Here is an 18,099-nt window from a genome sequence, read left to right on the forward strand (position 1 = left end):
GGAGCTGTCATACAGAAGGTGCCCAGAGCCCCACCGGGGATGCAGGAGTCACCCTCACACGCACACCCTCTCCCCAGGTTGGAGAAGGAAATTGAGGTGCTGGAGCGTGGAGACTCCGCCCCAGCCGCTGCCAAGGAGAACGCGGCGGCCCCGAGCCCCGTCCGGGCCCCAGCCCCGAGTCCAGCCAAGGAGGAGCGCAAGACAGAGGTGGTGATGAATTCACAGCAGGTAAGGGGGTGACTGGGGGGAGCGGATCCCCAGGCATCCACTCCCGCTGGCCCCAGAGCGAGGCCCCAGCCCTTCCATGTCAGCGTAGCTGAGGGGACAGGCACAGACTAGAGCCAGGCACTTGATTTCCAGCTCACCGGAGCCACTTCCCAGCTGTGTGAGCCGGGACACGTGGTTTCGCCTTGCTGGGCCTCGGTTTTCCCATCTGTAAGATGGGGGAGTAATCAGAGCAGCCACCGCTGGGGGCATCAGAAGGACTCAGGGAAGCAGGAGACCCACCTGGGGGCATCAGAAGGACTCAGGGAAGCAGGAGACCCACCTAGGGGCGTCAGAAGGGCTCAGGGAGCAGCAGGAGACCCGGTGCTGGTGGGTGTGGTCATAGTGTTTTTTTGCTTTTGTTGTTTTTTGAGACTCGTTCTGTTGCCCAGGCTGGAGTGTAGTGGTACAGTCTGCAACCTCCACCTCCCAGGTTCAAGCAATTCTCCTGCCTCAGCCTCCCAAGTAGCTGGGACTACAGGCGCCTGCCACCATACCTGGCTAATTTTTTTGTATTTTTAGTAGAGATGAGGTTTCCCCATGTTGGCCAGGCTGGTCCCAAACTCCTGACCTCAGGTGATCCACCCACCTCGGCCTCCCAAATTGCTGGGATTACACGCATGAGTCACCTTACTTGGCCTGGTTATTTTGTTTCTGTGTTTGTTTTTGACACAGGGTCTCACTCTGTCACCCAGGCCAGCCAGAGTGCAGTGGCACAATCACAGCTCACTGCAGCCTCGACTTCCCCAGCTCCAGCGATCCTCCTGCCTCAGCCTCCCGAGTAGCTGGGACCACAGGCACGCACCACCACGCCCGGCTAATTTCTGTATTTTTGGTCTCACTCTGCTGTCCAGGCTGGGGTTGTCATGGTTTCTATCGATCACCTGCATCTGTTTCATGTGGCTGAGGCTCCCGAAAGCCCTTCTCGTGGGAACAGTATCCCCGTTTGATGGAAGTAAAAATCGCAGCCCACAGAGGAAGAGAGGCTGGCTCAAGGCCACACAGCTGAGTGGTCCTTAGTGGAGTCGGCTGTTAATTCTGGCATCTGCCATCTAAGCCAGACGATGTTAAAACCAGACCCTTGGCCGGGCTTAGTGGCTCACGCCTGTAATCGCAGCACTTTGGGAGGCCGAGGCAGGCACATCATTTGAGGTCAGGAGTTCAAGACCAGCCTGACCAACATGATAAAACCCCATGTCTACTAAAAATACAAAAATTAACCAGATGTCATGGCCGGCACCTGTAATCTCAGCTGCTCGGGAGGCTGAGGCTGAGAATCACTTGTACCCAGGGGGCAGAGGTTGCAGTGAGCTGAGATCACGCCACTACACTCCAGCCTGGGAGACAGAGCAAGATTCTTTCTTAAAAAAAAACCTGGTTCTGGGCACAGTCCTGGACCTCACTGAGCTCACGTCAGGTGGGAAGATGGCGTGAATTGGGGACCACCCAGGGAAGGTGGTCAGGCCGAAGAGGTGGGAAGCCCAGGGCGCTGTGGAATCCCCAAGGAAGTGCCTCATTCGTGGGAGGGCTGGGCAGGCGACCTGGAGGACGTGGGTTTCGTGGGAGGGCTGGGCAGGCAACCTGGAGGACGTGGGGTGGTTTTTTTGTGGTTTTTTTTTTTGAGACAAGAGTTTCACTCTTGTTACCCAGGCTGGAGTGCAATGGCACGATTTCAGCAACCTCTACCTCCCGGGTTCAAGTGATTCTCCTGCCTTAGCCTCCTAAGTATCTGGGATTACAGGCGCCCGCCACCACGCCCAGCTAATTTTGTATTTTTAGTAGAGACAGGGTTTGGCCATGTTGGTCAGGCTGGTCTCGAACTCCTGACCTCAGGTGATCCGCCCGCCTCGGCCTCCCAAAGTGCTGGGATTAGAGGCATGAGCCACCGTGCCCAGCCAAGGAAGTGGGTTTTGAAGGTTGAATAGGAGTTCTCCAGGTGCTTTTCCCTGAAGGTTGTTTGAGCATGGACTAGTGCTGGCATGGGAGACTCAGCAATACACATGCACGGCCCCTGCCTTCCTGACGGGCACACCCAGTGACGTGATGAGGGAAGAGTGCACTGAGGGAGCATCAGACACCACAGCCCTGAGACAGGAGTGTGTCCCAGAAACAGCAAGAAGACCAGGGATGCCAGGGCACAGTTCAGGGAGAGGGGCCTGTGTGCAGGGTCTGACCATGCAGGGCAGAACGGGCTCAGACAGGAGACACTAGACCCTGAGCCTCGCACAGTGGCTCCCAGGAGGCCAAGGCAGGAGGATCGCTTGAGAGCAGGAGTGGATGAGACTGGAGGGGCACGGAGGAGCCGGCTGGATTCAGGGCGACCTGCGGGAGCCGCTGATGCGGGGGTATGTGGGGAGGGAGGGAAGAAATGAGATGGACCGGACGTGGTGGCTCAGCCTGTAATCCTGGCACTTTGGGAGGCCGAGGTGGGCGGATCACCTGAGGTCAGGGGATCGAAACCAGCCTGGCCAACATGGAGAAACCCCGTCTCTACTAAAAATACAAAATTAGCCAGGTGCGATGACGCAGGCCTGTAACCCCAGCTACTGGGGAGGCTGAGGCACGAGAATCGCTTGAACCCAGGAGGCGGAGGTTGCAGTGAGCCAAGATTGCCCCATTGCACTCCGGCCTGGGCAACAAGAGCGAAACTCCGTCTCAAAAAAAATTAAAAAGAAAGATGACCTCTGTGTTTCTGGCCAGAGTCCCAAGAGGATAGGATGAGAAGCGGGTGCGTATGACGTCACCCACTGTGCCATGCCCTCCCCAGGCTCCTGACCCTATGGCTCCCCTTCCTCTTCCCGGGGATGCTGACGCCCCTGACCCTTCTCTCTTCTTTCTTGCAGACGCCGGTGGGCACGCCCAAAGGTAGGACTTCTGGAAGGAACTCGTGGGGCCTCGGCGCACTCTGGTGGCCAGAGAGGGGATGGCAGGGCAGGGAGTGAAGCTACAAAGTTGCTCGGTGCCTCACGCCTGTGATCCCAGCACTTTGGGAGGCCGAGGCGGGTAGATCTCCTGAGGTCAGGAGTTCGAGACCAGCCTGACCAACATGGCGAAACTCAGTGTCTACTGAAAAAATGCAAAGACAATCAGCCGGGTGTGGTGGCTCATGCCTGTAATCCCAGCACTTTGGGAGGCTGAGGCAGGAGGATCGCTTGAGCCCAGGAGTTCAAGAGCATGCTGGGCAACGCAGGGAGACCCTGTCTCTGCCAAACATAAAAAAATTAGCCACCGGCCAGGCCCAGTGGCTCAGGCCTGTAACCCCAGCGCTCTGGGAGGTTGAGACAGGTGGATCCCTTGAGGTCAGGAGTTCAAGACCAGCCTGGCCAACATAGTGAAACCCCATCTCTACTAAAAATTCAAAAAAATTAGCCGGGTGTGCTGCGCACCTGTAGTCCCAGCTGCTCGGGAGGCTGAGGTGGGAGGATCACTTGAGCCCAGGAGGTTGAGCTGTGATCGCACCACTGCACCCCAGCCTGGGAGACAGAGCGAGACCCTGTCTGTAAACTGCATTTCACGGAACGTGTCCGCTTCTGTATCGATAGCGGGACAGCCACCAGCCGGGATTGACACTGGCGCCTGAAGTGCTTCTGGCCTGGTTTGTCGTGTGTTAATTATTCATAAGGAGAGTGTCTCCTTGTCTTACTGTAGAATTAAAAATTAATCATTAAAAAATCCAGACAGGCCTCTCAGGGATTTTGTGAAAATCACTGGGCTGAGGATGAGGAATGAACTGTGAGGCTGCCTGTGGGATTTTCTAGGGGTCTCGGTGGGGGTCCAGGTGCCTGTGTCTATGCGGGGTCTGTGTGTCTGGCGGCCTGTGTCTGGGGGCGCAGGTGCCTGTGTCCTGGTGTCTGGGTGGGGTCTGTGTGTCTGAGGGCCCAGGTGCCTGTGTCTGTGTCTGGGGGCCTGTGTCTTGGGGCCCAGGTGCCTGTGTTTGGGTGTCTCGGTGGGGTCTGTGTGTCTGGGGGCCCAGGTGCTTGTCTGGATGTCTGGGGGCCCACAGGTGCCTGTGTTTGGGTGTCTCGGTGGGGTCTGTGTGTCTGGGGGCCCAGGTGCTTGTCTGGATGTCTGGGGGCCCACAGGTGCCTGTGTCCGGGTGTCTGGGTGGGATCTGTGTGTCTGAGGGCCGAGGTGCCTTTCTGGATGTCTGGGGGCCCAGGTTCCTGTGTCTGGGTGTCTGAGTGGGATCTGTGTGTCTGAGGGCCCAGGTGCCTGTCTGGGTGTCTGGGGGCCCAGGTGCCTGTGTCCGGGTGTCTGGGTGGGATCTGTGTGTCTGAGTGCCCAGGTGCCTGTCTGGATGTCTGGGGGCCCAGGTTCCTGTGTCTGGGTGTCTCGGTGGGATCTGTGTGTCTGAGGGCCCAGGTGCCTGTCTGGGTGTCTGGGGGCCCAGGTGCCTGTGTCCGGGTGTCTGGGTGGGATCTGTGTGTCTGAGTGCCCAGGTGCCTGTCTGGATGTCTGGGGGCCCAGGTTCCTGTGTCTGGGTGTCTCGGTGGGATCTGTGTGTCTGAGGGCCCAGGTGCCTGTCTGGGTGTCTGGGGGCCCAGGTGCCTGTGTCCGGGTATCTGGGTGGGATCTGTGTGTCTGAGGGCCCAGGTGCCTGTCTGGATGTCTGGGGGCCCAGGTTCCTGTGTCCGGGTGTCTGGGTGGGATCTGTGTGTCTGAGGGCCCAGGTGCCTGTCTGGGTGTCTGGGGGCCCACAGGTGCCTGTGTCCGGGTGTCTGGGTGGGATCTGTGTATCTGAGGGCCCAGGTGCCTGTGTCTGGATGTCTGGGTGGGATCTGTGTGTCTGAGGGCCCAGGTGCCTGTCTGGATGTCTGAGGGCCCAGGTTCCTGTGTCTGGGTGTCTGGGTGTCTGGGTGGGATCTGTGTGTCTGAGGGCCCAGGTGCCTGTCTGGGTGTCTGGGGGCCCAGGTGCCTGTGTCCGGGTGTCTGGGTGGGATCTGTGTGTCTGAGGGCCCAGGTGCCTGTCTGGGTGTCTGGGGGCCCACAGGTGCCTGTGTCCGGGTGTCTGGGTGGGATCTGTGTATCTGAGGGCCCAGGTGCCTGTCTGGGGGCCCAGGTTCCTGTGTCTGGGTGGGGTCTGGGTGTCAAAGGCCCAGGTGCTTGTCTGGATGTCTGGGGGCCCACAGGTGCCTGTGTCCGGGTGTCTGGGTGGGATCTGTGGGTCTGAGGGCCCAGGTGCCTGTCTGGGTGTCTGGCGGCCCAGGTTCCTGTGTCTGGGTGGGGTCTGGGTGTCAAAGGCCCAGGTGCATGTGGGAGTCCGGATGCACTTCTGTGAAGGGGCGTTGGGCTGTCTGGGGGGTACATGTGACCTCTTCTCTGACCCCCATCTCTCTCTCCACTTCCGCCTCCCGTGCAGACAAGCGAGTCTCCAACACGCCCCTGAGGACGGTTGATGGCTCCCCCATGATGAAGGCAGGTGGGTTGGCCCCCAGGCTCCCCATGATGAAGGCAGGTGGGTTGGCCCCCAGGCTCTGGGCCCCAGATCCAGCCGCTGTCAGGGACCAAGTCTCGGTCCGGGGGGCCGGGTGGGGCGGGGGCGACACCGACCTGCTCTCCGCAGCGTCTGACGGGGCCGTGGTTATGGGGGTGGCAGCTGGACCGAGGCCGAGGCTCCGAGCCTGGGGTGGGGGCCCCCTCTGCTTTGTTGCCCTGGTCCCACGCCGGCCCACGCTTCCCTGAGAAGACGGGCCCCACGCATGGCGGCTCTAACCGACGCGACCTCACGGCTTTCATCCCACCCTAACCTCACGGCTCCCTCCTGGGGCCCGCGGGGGGTGGCGCTCACGCCTGAACACGCTCGCTGCAAATCTTACCTGCTCCGGTCCTCGGGCAGTAGGACTGGCTGCCCCGGGAGAAAGTGGGCGCCCCGTCCCTGGAGGCAACCAAGCCAGGTCCCCAGCACCGCTGCGCTTCCGAGAAGCAGGGGAAGGTGGGGGTTGACGCTGAGTGCCACGCGGTGCTCAAGTCAGCCTCGAACCCCTCGTCTGCCGCCTTGAATTTCTCCGCCTGCCAGAGGGGTGGGACCTCGGTACGCCATCCTGGGGCCTGGCACAGGACAGGAGCCCAATAATGAGAAATCGTCGCAGTCGGCAAAACCACTGCTATGTGAGTGAGCTGGAACAGCACAGAAATAAGGCAGAGGGCCGGGCGTGGAGCTCACACCTGTAACCCACCCCAGCACTTTGGGAGGCCGAGGCAGGCGGATCGCCTGAGGTCAGGAGTTCGAAACCAGCCTGGCCAACATGGTGAAACCCCATCTCTACTAAAATACAAAAATTAGCCGGGCATGGTGGTGCACGCCTGTAATCCCAGCTACTCGGGACGCTGAGGCAGGAGAATCGCTTGAACCTGGGAGGCGGAGTTTGTAGTGAGCCAAGGTCGTGCCACTGCACTCCAGCCTGGGCGACAAGAGCAAGACTCCGTCTCAGAAAAAGCAGCAAGGCAGGGAGGTGAAGAAGGACTCTGGGGAGGCTGCCCGGGACGGGACAGGGCTGGAAGGAAGGAGAGCCACCCGGAGGCCCAGGTCTCCAGCACGGTCCAGGGTGGGGGTTGCCCCAGGATGCAGCAGACAGAGGCATTTGTCAGAGCAGGTGGTGCCTGTGGGCCTCTGTGCCAGTGAGACCAGCCCTGGCAGACACCGAGGCCCAGGTCCCCCGCTGATCCCCGTGGCCACTGACTTTGTGCAGTGCGCAACCTGCTCAACAGTGTGGGCAGCTCTGGACTAGCTGCCTGGGGTGGAGGGCTGAGGCTGTGCAGACCTATAGAGTTGAAAAACAGTCGTCCCTTCACCCAAAATGCCTTTCAAGCGCCTGCTGCGTGCCAGGCATTGGGGGAGAGGGTATTCTAATGAGGGCCACAACCTCTACTATGGTAGAAAAGTGAGGCCAAGGAGGTTGAGCTGGAGGAAGGAGAATTTGAACCAGAGGGCTCAGGGGAGGGGAGCGTTCAACGTAAGAGGTGACGTCTGAGCAAAGACCCAGAGGTGCTGAGGGAGCAAGGCATGCAGCTATCTGGAGGAAGGTGTCCAAGGCACGCAGCTATCTGGAGGAAGGTGTCCAAGGCACGCAGCTATCTGGAGGAAGGTGTCCAAGGCACGCAGCTATCTGGGGAAAGGTGTTCCAGGCACGCAGCTATCTGGGGAAAGGTGTTCCAGGCAGAGGGCACGGCCAGTGCAAAGGCCCCGGGGCAGGACTGCGCCTGGGGTGTTGGAGGAACGGCCAGGAGATCCGTGTGGCTGGAGCAGCGTGAGGAGGGGGAGAGGGCGGAGGGGAGATGATGGAGAGATTGTTGAGGGCCCTGTGGCGGGGCGGGAGGGGACGTGGGCTTTTCCCTGGAGGGAGGCGGGAACCATGGGGGGCTGCAGGCAAAGCCGGGACCGCCCCGACTCTGTGCTCACCCACGCCCTCTGGTGACTGCAGGGAGAACAGACCGCGGACGGTGCCAGGTGGAGGGGACAGGGCTGCTGGGGGAGGAGGCTGGGATGGGCCATGGAGGGGCGAGCAGTGGGCGGTTCCTTGTGTTCTGAAGGTGGAGCCCCCAGGGTTTGAGGAGAAACGAGGTGTCAGGGAGGACTGGCCGGGCACGGTGGCTCACGCCTGTAATCCCAGCACCTTTGGAGGCCAAGGCGGGCAGATCATTTGAGGTCAGGAGTTCAAGACCAGCCTGAGCAACATGGTGAAACCCCGTCTCTACTAAAAAATAGAAAAATTAGCCAGGCGTGGTGGCTCACCCCTGTAATCCCAGCACTTTGGGAGGCCGAGGGGGGCAGATCATGAGGTCAGGAGATCGAGACCATCTTGGCTAACACGGTGAAACCCTGTCTCTAGTAAAAATACAAAAAATTAGCTGGGCATGGTGGCAGGTGCCTGTAATCTCAGCTGCTCAGGAGCCTTAGGCAGGAGAATCGGTTGAACCTGGGAGGCAGAGATTGCAGTGATCTGAGATCACGCCACTGCACTCCAGCCTGGGCAACAAGAGCAAAACTTTGTCTCAAAAAAAAAAGAGGGAGGACTGAGCTGCCCCCAACGGGTGGGAAGAGCCAGGGTGGGGGCAGGTGTAGGGGACAGATTGGGAGTAGTGTTATGGACGTGTGAGAGTGGGGCCCCTGTGGATAGGGGCTGAGTCCAGGTCAAGGTCCAGGTGGGGATGGGTGTGCGGGAGATTAGAGCCCAGTGCCTGGGCGAGGTCCCCGGCGCAGAGCAGAGTCCAGGGCCGCAGCCGGGCCTGAGCGTCGAGGTTGGGTGGGAGGAGGGAAACGAGGTGGCTGTGGGGGCCGAGGGGCCAGGTGATGGCAGGGCTGCCCACGATGGGGACCGATGGCCCCTCAGAAGTGGTGAGGACATGCAGCTATCTGGGGGAAGGGTGTGCCAGGCATTGGGAACAGCCTGTGCAAAGGCCCTGAGGCCGGGCCGCACCTGGGGTGCAGTGTCATGGGTCAGGCCAGTCCTGGCAGCCCTGTTCAGCTCCCACTGCGGGGCGGGGTCTCAGGGAGGTGCCTGGTGATCCCCAGTGCTCGGCATCTTCAAGCAGGCCTGGGGGTGGCGGGCAGCCACCAGTCGCTGTTAGGATGCAGGCTCTGTGTGGTTTCTGCAGGAATGATTTTTACAGAGCAGGGGCGAGGTGCTGGCTGTGGAGTTAGGGCCCTGATGAGTAGCGAGTTCGACTATCTCAGGAGGGTTCCTTCATTCTGAGTCTAAATAGATGACGGCATGTCCGACCGTTGGCTGGAAGGAGGCGTCGAGTCCTGGGAGCTTGGATGGTCGGGGTGGGGGTTGTGGGTCTGCAGACTGAGCCCCAGTCTCCGCCGTGACCCCGGGCAAGGCAGGATCTCTCTGGGATTCACCTGCTCCTCTGAGAAACCAGGAATGGTGGGGCTCGAGGGCTCACGTTTATAATCCCAGCGCTTTGGGAGGCCGAGGTGGGAGGATTGCTTGAGCCCAGGAGTTTGAGACCAGCCTGGGCAACATAGTGAGAACCCCATTTCCAAAAAAGATAAATAAATTAGCCGGGTGTGGTGGCGCACACCTGTGGTCCCAGCTACTTGGGAGGCTGAGGTGGGAGAATGGGGTGAGCCAGGAAGGTCATGACTGCAGTGAGCTGTGATCATGCCGCTCCACTCCAGCCTGGCCAACAGAGGGAGACCCTGTATCTATTTAAATAATAGGCCAGGTGCGGTGGCTCACGCCTGTAATCCCAGCACTTTGGGAGGCCAAGGCAGGTGGATCACCTGAGGTCAGGAGTTTGAGACCAGCCTGACCAACATAGAGAAACCCCGTCTCTACTAAAAATACAAAAATTAGCTGGGCGTGGTGGCGGGCGCCTGTAGTCCCAGCTATGTGGAAGGCTGAGGCAGTAGAATCGCTAGAACCGGGAGGTGAGTCCAGATCACACCACTGTGCTCCAGCCTGGGCGACAGAGCAAGGCGGCTCCATCTCAAAAAAATTAAAAAGATCCGGGAACAATGAAGGCTTTCCAGATGGGCTGGGCTGGAAACTGAGCTTGACAGACAAGAGTTTGGTGGCGAAACAGAGGACACAGTGCAGAGTACAGGGACGAGGACCATCTGGGCGGACAGCAGGATGGGCCTCAAATGCCAAGGAGAGGTGTTCAGACTGGTCGTCTCCGGGCACTGGGGAGCTATGGAGGGATGTAGAGTTGGACTGGTCGTCTCTGGGCACTGGGGAGCTATGGAGGGTTGTAGAGTTGGGGAGGGCCGTGTCGAGAAGGTGCCCAGGCATCCCCGGCTCCACCTGCCCCATCGCTGCTTGGCTCTGCGCTGCTGGCTCCCCCCTCCCTGGCTTGGCCGCAGCCCGGCGGGGGGGTGCGGGGGTGGGCAGGCCGTGGTGTAACCCCGTGACTCTCGTGCCAGCCATGTACTCGGTTGAGATCACTGTGGAGAAGGACAAGGTGACAGGGGAGACCAGGGTGCTGTCCAGCACCACGCTGCTCCCTCGGCAGCCGCTCCCTCTGGGCATCAAAGTCTACGAGGACGAGACCAAAGGTACGAGCACCCCGGCCCCTGCCCTCCCTCCACCCGGGCCAGAGCCCCGAACACGTGTGCTCCCAGCGTGTGGGTCCAGCGTCTGCCCCGGAGTCAGGACCCCGATTCGATGTGAAGCAGATGACGCTGTTCAGGCCAGGGCCTCACCCCCTGCGGCCCACAGCTGGGCTCAGAGGTCGTTCAGCCCTGGGCCCACTGCCCAATCATTCATCCACTCCAGAAAGCTGCCTGAAAGCTGAGCCGGGCACCAGGTACCCAGCCGGGCTCTGGAGGGAAATCCGGAGGTAGATTCAGCTTCTGTCCTTGCCGGGTGGCAAACCGGGCCCTTCCATCTGGAGCTCCTAAATAATTCATTTAAATAATTACTGCTAGCCCAAGGGCTCATGCCTTTAGTCCCAGCACTTTGGGAGGCCGAGGGAGGAGGATCACTTGAGCCCAGAAGTTTGAGACCAGCCTGGGCAGCATAGCAAGGCTCCGTCTCTACCAAAAAAAAAAAAATTACCCTGGCATGGTGGTGCGTGCCTGTGGTCCCAGCTACTTGGGAGGCTGAGATGGGAGGATCACTTGGGCCCAGGAGGTTGAGGCTGTAGTGAGCCGTGATCGCACCACTGCACTCCAACCTGGGTGACAGAGTGAGACCCTGTCTCTTAACAATAAAAAAATAATAAAAAAAGAATTGCTAGAGTGACAGAAGCCACAGAAAATGCACATCCAGGGGGCTGTGAGAAGTCTCACAGGGTGAGGATGGGGCCGGGGGAGGCTTCCCAGAGGAGGCAAGCAGGGGCTCATCAGAGACACGCAGTGCATGGGAACCACACCTGGCAGAGCCACAGCCCCTGCAAAGGCCCTGAGGTAGGATGGAGTCAGCTGGGCTGGAGGGCTGAGGGGAGCTGGGCTGCAGGGGTGAGGGGAGCCGGGCTGCAGGGGTGAGAGGAGCCGGGCTGCAGGGGATGAGAGGAGCCGGGCTGCAGGGGATGAGAGGAGCCAGTGTGCGGGGTGAGGGGGAGCCTGGCTTCAGGAGTGAGGGGAGACGGGCTACAGGAGGGAGGGGAGCCAGGCTACAGGGGTGAGGGGAACCAGGTTGGTCAGGGAGTTGAGGAGCTGGGCTCACGCAGGGAGGAGAAGGGTGCTTTGCCTGGAGGCAGGGGGACAGGCGGGGCCGTGTCCTGAGGGCTTTGGGAAGCCTTGGGTGCGTTGGGTCCTGACGGTGCTGAGGTCTAATTTGGTTTTAAGGGCTCCTCCTAGAGGTCAAGAGGCAAACAGGCTGTGGGAGATGCCAGGGACCCCAGGAGGAGGAGGGAAGCTCCACACTGAAGCCCCAGTCTCTCTCTTTCTTTTTCTTTTTCTTTATTTACTTTCTGGAGAAAGAGTTTCACTCTGTCGCCCGGGCCGCAGTGCAGCGATGCCATCACGGCTCACTGCAGCCTCCAGCTCCTGGGCTCAGGCGATCCTCCTGCCTTGGCCTCCCAAAATGCTGAGACCACAGGCATGAGTCTCCGCACCCGGCCTCTTTTTCTTTTATGAGATATAATTCGCAGACCATAAAATTCCGCCTTAATGGGAGGCTCATCTGGGCCCGGGACACTGAGGCTGCAATGAGCTATGATGGCACCCCTGCACTCCAGCCTGGGCGACAGACCAAGACGCTGTCTCAAAAACAAGAAAGAGGAGAGAAGCCCCATCCCCATCAGCTGTCACTTCCTGTCCCCTCCCCAGTCAGCGTCACTCCCTATCCCCTCCCCAGCTCTGGTACCCACGCATCCCCTCCTGTCTCTCTGGATTGGCCTGTCCTGGACATTTCATAGAAATGAGATCACACGGCCGGGTGCGGTGGCTCACACCTGTAATCCCGGCACTTTGGGAGGCCGAGGCGGGTGGATCACCTGAGGTCATGAGTTCGAGACCAGCCTGGCCAACATGGAGAACCCCCGTCTCTGCTAAAAATACAAAAATTAGCTGGACGTGGTGGCGGACGCCTGTAATCCCAGATACTTTGGAGGCTGAAGCAGGAGAATCACTTGAACCCAGGAGGCGGAGGTTGCAGTGAGCCGAGATCGCACCACTGCTCTCCAGCCTGTGAGACAAGAGTGAAACTCTGTCTCAAAAAAAAAAAAAAAAAAGAAAGAAAAGAGAAGAAATGGGGTCACACACTGCACGTGGCCTTCTGTGTCTGGCGTCTCTCACTGGGCGTGACGTCCCCAAGGTGCATCGGCACTGTGGCCTGGGTCAGAGCCTGACTCCTTTTCATGGCTGAATACTATTCCACGGGTTGGGTGGGCCATGGTGGGTTTATCCCTTCTTCCATCTGTAGACAGTTGGGCTGTTTCTACCCTTTGGCTGCTGTGAGTAGCATGCTGGGGAATTTGTGTGCAAGTATTTGTTCACGCCCCTGCTTTCGAGGCCTTTGGGTGTACACGTAGGAGTGAACTGCTGGGTCTTGAGGCAACTGTGTGGAGCTCCGTGAGGACCTGCCGTTTTCCACGGCGGCTGCACTGTCCCGTTCTCACAGGTCGTGGACGAGGGCCCAGTTTCTCCACGTCCTCACCAGCGCTCGTGGCCCATTCTCGTGGCTGTCCTGGTGGCGTGACCTGGGGTCTCCCTGTGGTTTGGATTCCCAAAGCCTTCTGTTCTCAGAGGCAGCTTGGCCTCTGCAGTGCCCCAGATGCTGTCAGAGGGGTCCCCGCAGCCCAGCTCTGGAGTGGCTTTGGGGTGTGGCATTGGTGGAATCTCAGCTCTAGCTCTCCCCAGCTGTGTGGCCCTGGGAAGTCCCCATGCCTCGTCTTCCGGATGAGGTCCTCACCCCCATCACTCCACCCTCCTCAGCCTCACCTGGTCCCGGGGGATTCCAGACCTGCCAGGCTGGACACTGGTTGCTTAGCAACGGGCAGGTGATCCGTTTCCATGGCAGCCGAGGGCTCCGATTCCTGTCTTGGGGCAGCGGCCAGTGGGACACACTGAGTTCAGTTCCGCCTGATCCAGACACACCCCACCCTCTGGGCCTCCAGCCCAAAGTCATTGAGAGGCCTTGAAGCATGGACTCCCCTCCCTGGGGGCTTAGAAACTGAAAGTGGAGAACACTTTCCTTCTGGTCTGTAGCCAGGAACAGGAGCCCTGACCCTTGGCGGAGAGGAGGCGAGTCCCTGGGGCCCCCCTTGCGTCCCTCCCAACTCCCAGCGTGGCCCAGGCAGCCGTGTTTCTAGAAGGAATTTGCAGGGCTGTGAGCTAGGGCTGGTGTCAGATCATAGCAGGGAGCCGTGGGGTGCTGAAATCCGGTCCTTGGAGAGTCCAACACAGCTCAAGAAATGTCAAGTCAGAGAGACACAGATAAGGAAATTTGGAAAGACTTGAGAAACACATTTAGCAAGATTGATTATATGTATAAAATGCTACCCAGTGGAGAATACACATTCTTTTCAAACACAGAACATTGTCAGAAAGTGACCACCGCAGCCCAGGCTGCCAAGGAGGTTTTAGGACTGTTACAGAGTTTGTATCTTCTGCTCCGTGTTCCTCTCCTCCCTGAAATTTAAAAACACCCTTCTAAATAAATTGTGGCTTCCTGTGGCAATCAATCAAACTAGGAATTAAAAACTATTTACACTTGAAAATGAATAACATTGGCCGGGCACGGTGGCTCACGCCTGTAATCCTAGCACTTTGGGAGGCCGAGGCGGGAGGATCACGAGGTCAGGAGATCGAGACCAGCCTGGCTAACAAGGTGAAACCCCATCTCTACTAAAAATACAAAAAATTAGCCGGGTGTGGTGGCGGGCGCCTGTAGTCCCAGCTAGTCAGGAGGCTGAGGCAGGAGAATGGCATGAACCCAGGAAGCGGAGCTTGCAGTGAGCCGAGATGGTGCCACTGCACTCCAGCCTGGGCGACAGAGCGAGACTCCATCTCAAAAAAAAGAAAAAGAAAGTGAATAACATCATCTAACTCGTAGGACACAGCCAAAGCAGACCTCAGAGGAAAATGCATAGCCTTTAGGGAAGCTCCTAGAAAACAAAAATAAATGAATGAAACTTTAACTCAAGTTAGAATGAATGAAAATTTCAATTTAAGATCAATCAAATACACCCATAGATGGGAAAAATCAGAATCCCTGTAATGGCCAGGCATGGTGGCTCACACCTGTAATCCCAGCACTTTGGGAGGCCAAGGCGGGTGGATCACCTGAGGTCAGGAGTTCAAGACCAGCCTGGCCAACATGGTGAAACCCCATCTCTACTAAAAATACAAAAATCAGCCGGGCATGGTGGCGGGCGCCTGTAATCCCAGCTACTCTGGAGGCTGAGGCAGGAGAATTGCTTGAACCTGGGAAGTGGAGGTTGCAGTGAGCTGAGAATACGCCACTGCACTCCACCCTGGGCGACAGAGCGAGTCAAAAAAAAAAGCAGCAGGCATGGTGGCTCACGTGTGTAATCCCAGCACCTTGGGAGGCCAAAGTGGGTGGATCACCTAAGGTCTGGAGTTCGAGACCAGCCTGGCCAACATGGTGAAACCCCATCTCTACTAAACGTACAAAAATCAGCCTGGTGTGGTGGCAGGTGCCTGTAATCCCAGCTACTCTAGAGACTGAGGCAGGATAATTGCTTGAACCTGGAAGGTGGAGGTTGCAGTGAACTGAGATCGTGCCATTGCACTCCAGCCTGGGCAACAAGAGCGAAACTCCATCTCAAAAAGTGAAAGAATCCCTGTAACCTCCAGTTCCCCAGGGTGGGTGGTCCTGTCTTGTAGAAGAGAAACAGGCCCCAATGCGGGGAAGGAGCAGGGGTTTGGCTCTGTGACCTTGGCCCAGCTGTGTCCCTTCTTTGAACTTTCATTTTTGCTATCTTTACAGCAGAAATGAATCCCTACTTTTCAGGGTGATCATGTGGGAGCTAGTTGGCTAAAGAATATGGAATTACAGGCCAGGTGCGGTGGCTCACGCCTGTCATCCCAGCACTTTGGGAGGCTGAGGTGGGCAGATGACTTGAGGTCAGGAGTTTGAGACCAGCCTGGCCAACAGTGAAACCCCAGCTCTATTAAAAATACAAAAAATTAGCCAAGCATGTTGGTGCATGCCTGTAATCCCAGCTACTCAGGAGGCTGAGGCAGGAGAATTGCTTGAACTAGGGAGGCGGAGGTTGCGGTGAGCCGAGACAGTACCACTGCACTCCAGCCTGGGCAACTCCATCTCAGAAAAAAAAAAAAAAAAAAATCCCAATTCATTCCTTTCCACTCTTTCTTGGTTCCTAATAAATGTTTTTGTGCTTATAAATTTTCCTCATTGTCGGCTGGGCCTGGTGGCTCACGCCTGTAATCCCAGCACTTTGGGAGGCCAAGACGGGCGGATCACCTGAGGTCAGGAGTTCGAGACCAGCCTGGCCAACATGGAGAAACCCCGTCTCTACTAAAAATACAAAATTAGCCGGGCGTGGTGGCGGATTCCTGTAGTCCCAGCTACTCAGGAGGCTGAGGCAGGAGAATGGCTTGAACCCGGGAGGTGGAGCTTGCAGTGAGCTGAGATCGCGCCATTGCACTCCAGCCTGGGCGACGCAGTGAGACTCCGTCTCAAAAAAAATTTTTTTTCCTCATTGTACGGCGTAGGCTGCATCCACAGATGCCAACAGAGGGCTTTAATTGTCTGTCAGTTCTGACGGTGTAATCTAGGTCGTGATTTCCTCTTTAGCCTGGAGGAGGATACAAGCCTTGCCAAGGTTTCCCTCCTGCCTGAGCCAGGTCCCTCTCTCTGTCCCTCCTGCCTGGAGCTGGGTCATTCTCTCTGTCTCTCCTTGTACAGTGGTCCATGCCGTGGACGGCACCGCCGAGAACGGGATCCACCCGCTGAGCTCCTCCGAGGTGGATGAACTCATCCACAAAGCGGACGAGGTCACGCTGAGCGAGGCAGGGTCCACGGCCGGGGCGGCAGAGACCCGGGGGGCTGTGGAGGGGGCAGCCCGGACCACACCCTCCCGGCGGGAGATCACCGGTGTGCAGGCACAGCCAGGCGAGGCCACGTCCGGCCCGCCGGGGATCCAGCCCGGCCAGGAGCCCCCGGTCACGATGATCTTCATGGGTTACCAGAACGTGGAGGATGAGGCCGAGACCAAGAAGGTGCTGGGCCTTCAGGATACCATCACGGCGGAGCTGGTGGTCATCGAAGACGCGGCTGAGCCCAAGGAGCCTGCGCCACCCAACGGCAGTGCCGCCGAGCCTCCCACGGAGGCCGCCTCCAGGGAAGAGAATCAGGCGGGGCCCGAGGCCACCACCAGCGAACCCCAGGACCTCGACATGAAGAAGCACCGTTGTAAATGCTGCTCCATCATGTGAGCCGGCCCCCGAGACCCCGGCCCCCACCCCACACCACAGACACCCACCAGCCCGGCCCCTCCCGGCGCCTGCCCACCCTCCACCCACAGCCTCACGGGTCCAGGACTTGGCGTGTTGTTACATGTTCCTTCCGAGTTTTCTTTCGCTGGAAAGAGGGACAGGGGCCCCCACCCGTCACCACGCCCCGACACTCCCCCCGAACCAGAGCCGTGCACTTGTGCCTGGTAGGAGAGAGACAGGACAGACCCGCTTTTCCCGAGACAAGGACCCCCCATGTCACGGCAGCTTCACAGACGCGGCTCGCGCCCACCGGGGTCCTGGCGGGTGGGACCCGCGGCCTCCATGCGGCCCAGGCCAGCCTGCCACCCTCTGGGCCTCCCACCTGTGCCTTTCTCTGAGGGGACACCCCGCCAGAGAGGGCCCCGGGAGCCGGGGGCGGGTACTGGGGCCTGCTCAGGCCCTGGAAGCGAGGCTCTATGGGGTTCCCTGGCCAAGGCGCTGGCCCCCCAATCTCAGGCAGTTGGGGTGAGGCCGTGCCTCTTTGGGGGCTAAAGGTCTTGGGTGGAGGACAGGCCCCTCTGCTGTGCCCCCATGCCCTGTGTGGGCCCAACCAGTGGACAATGGAGTCTGGGGGAGGGGGAACCCCGGGGACATGCCCCCACCCGGGAGGGGCCGGTAACCCCTGGGCTATCTTCTAGACGGGGCGAACCAGGGGTCATTGACCTGCCCCCCTGCACAGGGCAGGGACCGAGTGAGCCACTCCTTGTCCCGAGCTCCCGCCCCCACTGGGCCCTCCTTCCTCCTGGTGCTAATTTGGGGACCCCAGGGGCCGCCCCCGGCCTCTTCTCCAACCTGCTTGGACCAGGGTCCTGGGTCTTCCCAACCATACCCCGAGATCAGGCCCCACCTGCCAGCTCTACTGGGCTTGGAGCACGTCCGGGCAGTGGAGGGAGGGACACAGCCTGGGACAGGAAGCCTCTTGGGTTGGAGCAGGAGACCCTCATTTGCCACCCAGACCAATGTGAGCCTGCCCCCAGCCCCCTCTCATTGGAAGTGGCAAGGGGCTTCCCTCCTGGGGGCAGCTACACTCGTCCCCAGAGGCACATTCGTGTACATTCTCACAGACACCGTCTCACACGTTGGCTTTGGACAACCAGGCCCCAACTTGGTCCCTGCCCTAGGGACCTCCAGCCTGGTGCCCAGTGCTCAGGCCGCCTCCTGGTCCAGTCACCACCTGCAGCCTCGGCAGGGCAGGTACAGGGGCCACCTCGGATGGGAGCCTGGGTCCCTGCCTCCGCTCTGCCCCTGGGTGGCTGGGAGGAGAGGCCCTCTCGGGGGTGACCTGGGCGTCAGCCGTGGAACCCCCTCCTCCTCCCTGGAGTCTGCCCGAGTCCCTCGAGCCGCGAGCCTTCGCTGAAGTGCCCTTGCTATAACCCCCTCTGCTTCTGGTGTGTGACGAGGCCCCCGATGTTCTTGATTTTCCCAGAGAAGCAAATAAACAGCGTGAACAGCCCCAGTTC

The 18,099-nt window shown here is 59.2% G+C and overlaps 1 protein-coding gene across 5 annotated transcripts in view; it reads left to right on the forward strand.

Moving 5' to 3' along the window:
- The window catches only part of PALM (paralemmin), a 40,732-nt gene extending 22,637 nt beyond the window's left edge, over positions 1-18,095 (forward strand). For 2 of the 5 annotated variants that reach the window (XM_016934491.3, XM_016934492.3), the window contains exons 5-9: positions 78-228; positions 3,108-3,129; positions 5,624-5,683; positions 10,136-10,267; positions 16,050-18,095. In XM_016934491.3, the coding sequence (XP_016789980.1) occupies positions 78-228; positions 3,108-3,129; positions 5,624-5,683; positions 10,136-10,267; positions 16,050-16,579 (895 nt within the window). In that variant the 3' untranslated portion in view covers positions 16,580-18,095. Of the gene's footprint in view, positions 1-77; positions 229-3,107; positions 3,130-5,623; positions 5,720-10,135; positions 10,268-16,049 lie in introns of all 5 variants that reach the window. The other 3 variants (XM_054673840.2, XM_009434237.4, XM_054673841.2) reach the window with 3 other exon arrangements.
- The last annotated feature ends 4 nt before the right edge of the window (positions 18,096-18,099 follow it).

Source organism: Pan troglodytes, chromosome 20 (assembly GCF_028858775.2).
Source record: "Pan troglodytes isolate AG18354 chromosome 20, NHGRI_mPanTro3-v2.0_pri, whole genome shotgun sequence".
Taxonomy (NCBI): domain Eukaryota; kingdom Metazoa; phylum Chordata; class Mammalia; order Primates; family Hominidae; genus Pan; species Pan troglodytes.